Source organism: Plectropomus leopardus, chromosome 20, assembly GCF_008729295.1.
Source record: "Plectropomus leopardus isolate mb chromosome 20, YSFRI_Pleo_2.0, whole genome shotgun sequence".
Classification (NCBI taxonomy): domain Eukaryota; kingdom Metazoa; phylum Chordata; class Actinopteri; order Perciformes; family Serranidae; genus Plectropomus; species Plectropomus leopardus.
In genome coordinates this window covers 7,506,845-7,511,383 of record NC_056482.1, presented here as the reverse complement: position 1 = coordinate 7,511,383, position 4,539 = coordinate 7,506,845, and the positions used below count along the sequence as shown (strand labels likewise).

The 4,539-nt window shown below is 44.0% G+C and overlaps 1 protein-coding gene across 1 annotated transcript; it reads left to right on the top strand.

Moving 5' to 3' along the window:
* The first annotated feature begins 370 nt into the window (after nt 1–370).
* ptger4b (prostaglandin E receptor 4 (subtype EP4) b) lies at nt 371–4,539 on the top strand. Its single transcript, XM_042509438.1, has 2 exons — nt 371–1,495; nt 2,931–4,539. Exons 1-2 carry the CDS (start codon nt 716–718, stop codon nt 3,477–3,479), a joined length of 1,329 nt encoding a protein of 442 aa, XP_042365372.1. The 5' UTR covers nt 371–715; the 3' UTR covers nt 3,480–4,539.

The window sequence follows — 4,539 nt, the reverse complement described above, 5'->3', positions numbered from 1 at the left end:
ACTCGAAAATTAAAACTGAAGACTAAAGTGTAAAGACTTGAGACCATACTTGTGACTTGCGAAACAATTCCTTGGTCCAACCTTTGTAGGAAGTAGAAATATCTGATGGAAATATTCTTGTAAGGTGCAAGTACCTCTAAATTATACTTCATTTTACACGCGTGTTTATTTCTACGTGCTTTACGTGCAGCATTATCGATAAATGCTTTGCTATTGTTTGACAGTTATGACTTTGCTGAAGAACTGACAGATGATGATGGTGGTGGCGATAAATTCAGTGATAATGCAGAAGTGATACTTGAACTGTCACCTCGTTCACAATTGCTGCCACGCTGCTGCTGCTCGGCTGCACTATTTCTCAAACAGCTCACTGGTTAAATGAAACGGAGAGGAGGAGCCGCCTTCAGTGGCCTCAGAGGAAACTTTTCTGTCAGTTTTGAGAGTGACAACAACGTAAGGCGCAGCTCGCAGTCTCGGAGCATCGCTTTACAAACCAAAAACCGCAGAGTAAACACCTTAACCGTGTGAATTACTCGTGTTTTCATCAACAACTGGGCTGGATTATGGAGTTTTAATTCTGTGCGTAAAAGGCGCATTTGGACACAATGGGTTTGCCCCATGCTGGAGAATGTGCATTACTGGAAAGTGTCACTACTTCGGAAGTGAGAGGGGAGCTTTTGCTTAGTGTGAATCAGTGAAAAAAGTCGCAGCAGGTATGAACAACACGGCGGCAGCGGGGAGATTTCAACCGCCCACCATCCCGGCGATTATGTTCATTTTCGGGGTGGTGGGGAACGTCATCGCGATTGTGGTTCTGCGGATATCACGAAAGGAACAAAAAGAAACGACTTTTTACACGCTTGTGTGTGGCCTGGCTGTGACAGACCTCCTGGGCACCCTGCTCGCCAGTCCTGTCACCATCGCCACATACATGAAGGGCGCGTGGCCGGGAGGTGCGCCGCTGTGCCAGTACTCCGGCTTCATCCTGCTCTTCTTCTTCTTGGTCCAGCTCAGCATTGTGTTTGCAATGTCAGTGGAGAGATACTTGGCAATAAACCATGCGTATTTCTACAACGAGTACGTCAACCAGAAACTCGCCGCGTTGACTCTTTTGGCCATTTATATTTCCAACATTTTGTTTTGCGCGCTGCCCATCCTGGGACTCGGGCAGGTGAAGCTCCAGAAACCGGGGACTTGGTGTTTTATAGACTGGCAGAACAACAAAACATCAGTCGCGGCTTTTAACTTGATGTACGCGGGGGTGAATTCAGTCATCGTGCTGGCCACTGTCATGTGCAACGTGATGGTGTGCGGGGCTCTCATCCTGATGCACAAGCGCTTCATCCGCCGCACGTCCTTGGGCACGGACCAGCGGCGCATCGCCGAGCTCAGGCGCAGACGGAGTTTCGGACGATTAGCTGGAGCAGAGATCCAGATGGTGATCCTGCTTATTGCTACCTCAGCTGTGGTTCTCATATGCTCCATACCTTTAGTGGTAAGTATCATACCAGGCTGTGCGCAACTGATTTTAAGCGCAAAAAGTCACTTTTAACAACTAACAACTAAAGAAAATAAAGACAACAGCTAAATTCTGGGGCGCTTGGTGGCTCTGTAGATAGAGCAGGCGCCCCATGTGTAAAGGTTGTGTTCTCACCGCAGCGGGTTCGATTCCAGCCTCGGCCCTTTGATGCATGTTACCCCCCCCTCCTCTCTCCCCCCTTCACACATGTGCTGTCCCATCAATTAAAGTCAAAAACGCCCAAAAATATCTTAAAAAATAAAACAACTAAATTCACCATAAAGTAGGCTAATGAATAGGGAATTAATCAAAAACAAAAAGATTGTGCGCCTTTATAACAGATTTTACCTGAATAAGATGTTAATAACAAACAGACAGGAGGTGGTTAATAATAATATGCTACCCAAAACTTGTGTTCCCCTTTTAGATCTTTGTGGTTGGATGACGCATTTCTCCGAGACACAAGTGAGATCTTGAACGCTCCCTTAATCTGCCGTTTAAAGAGCATAATTTACACACTCAGTATCAGTATGGGAGGTAAACAATGTGCTTTAGAAATGTGAAGTTTTAACTTTCATGCGTTATTTTCAGAAAACAGTCCCTGAGAGTTTGCTTATTTTTGCTTTCAGCAGAGCAAAGGGGTCAGTGGACCGTGAGATTTCCGCAGGTGTTTGCTCGTGCAGTGCAAAATGACTCGTACGCTTTTCTGCATCTTTGGGGCCGAAGTCAGTGAAAAGAGTAAAGGATAGGTCCACGGGTCCCTTTGCCAACCAGCCCTCAGGGGCCTAGAGGCAATTACCGCGTATAAATCATTTTAGAAACTTAACAACTACCGCTGACTGTTTTAGAGAATTTAGAAGTTGTTGTCAGAGTTTCGATGCTGACTGCTTATCAACAAAAGCACGTCCACTCAGCTATCGGACTGTCATTTTCCCAGCACAAAAATACCAATTCTGGAATAGCCTAATGTTGCTTTAAAGGCCCAGTTTGGACAAAATGTGGATATTGTTTTAGACTTAGATCCTTTAAAGATGAAATGTGGAACATTAAAGCTGTAGTGACTCTGGCTGTGTGAGAGGATGACAGTTAATTAGACCCTGGGGAAACACAAAGGCCAAAGGCTGACCTATGATTAATGATGATGAGAACTATGTGTTTATTGGCCTCTTGCCATCCCCACACTGCTGTGGTTGCATAGAAGTTCAGATCTGAGTGTTCCATGCCAACCATGTAGGAATATGTGAAATACACAATTACTTGACTTTTATAAACAAAGTATTGACAAGTTTGGGCTTATAAAAACCCTTGTTCAAAATGACTCGGCACTTGTAGTTCCATGTTCTTTTATGTGACAACCAAACAGTAAGTTCCTAAACTTATCTCCTGTTTTTTCTCTCTTCTATGTCACCAGTGGAGGATTTTTGCTAATCAGCTGAACATAAACCAGTCAGACAAGCCTTTCGACCTGCTGGCCATCCGCATGGCCTCCGTCAACCCCATCTTGGACCCTTGGATCTACATCCTGCTCAGAAAGACAGTAGTCCTCAAGCTGATGGAGAAAATCAAGTGTCTGTTCTGCAAAATGGGCGGGCGGGGCCGGAGGAACGGTGGGCAGTTCCGCTGTGCAGAGGGGCGCTTCTCCTCCTCAATCGTCTCTCGAGACTCTCCATCACTGGAGTCACGTGAGTTGCGGGAAATGGTGAGCACCTCACAGACCTTCCTGTACCCGTCTGAGGGGAACACCAGGAGCTCATTTCAAGCTGGGATGCAGGGCGGCACCAGTCCGCCAGCTGCACAGACGCTACAGGGCCCTCGGGAGGTGGAGGCGCCTCAGAGGGGAGTTTCACAAAGTGATTTAGAGGACAGGACTCTGAAAGAGCTTCCAATGTGCCCCAAGGACCCGGCTCTATATGTGACCTTCACGGACGAGACTGCAAACACTCAGGAGAAATGCATATAGCATGATCTCCAAATGACAGTAATGTCTCGGGACAGAAGACAGGAGCTAAAATGAGCACTGCGAAGACATGACAATAATGGAAAAGCTTCTGTAGACTGAATCCATCAATCTGTAGATAACCTGCCGTTTAACAGTTGTATTACTGAATTAAATAGCCTTTATCAATGTATTACTCCTCAGTCAGAAATTACAAACACCGTATCACCTTCACAAGTAATATTAACAAAATCATACAGAACAACACGACGTTATCGAGGAGCTCTTTTCTTGCACTTTTTTTTAATTGTAAAACCACTGCAAGGCTGTTTTGAACAACCTGCACAATGACTGTTAAAAAAAAAAAATCAATGTAAAATGTGAAAAGTGTTCCATGATGCTAATTTATTTATAAGTATGAAATTGTACGTTATTGTCTTCTCCGTGAGAAGGTCCAGATAGTTTGGAGCCATTTTAAATCGGTACAAGATGAATATGTTTTTTTTTTTTCTTCTTCTTTTGGTGCGTAGGAACATTTGCAAATGATTTGGTCAAACTGGTTGGCAGAGCAGCAGTGCTGACTTCAAAGCTAGAATCATACCATCCCCTGCATTTCATAACAAAAGGCAGCTATACTGTGGCTTTCCCACAATACTGACAGACACTGGAGGATGTTCGGAGACCTCCTAAAATAATGTGTTAACATAAAATTGTTAATTTACTCCTTCTAGCCCATCACTTTGCAAAGATTCATTTTACTTTACCTTAATGTAATGTGCAATTCCCCCCATCTAATCAGACCTTAAAGGAGCGATTAGGAAGGGGAATCAAAACTGAAGAAATTATCAATATTCCTGTTTGAGTATTAAGGTTTTTGCCTTTCCCTACATTACGTTTCCTGGTAGCATTATCGCTATTGTTGCTATAAACTGACAGAAATCAATGCCATGCTCATATTTCAACGTTACAGTTTTTGTTGTAGCAACAGCCAGCGTTAAATTCACCACAAAATGTTGACTCTCGTGAAACCTTGTACCAAACTCATAAATAAACCCAAAATAAAAGTTGGAAAATATTCACAATA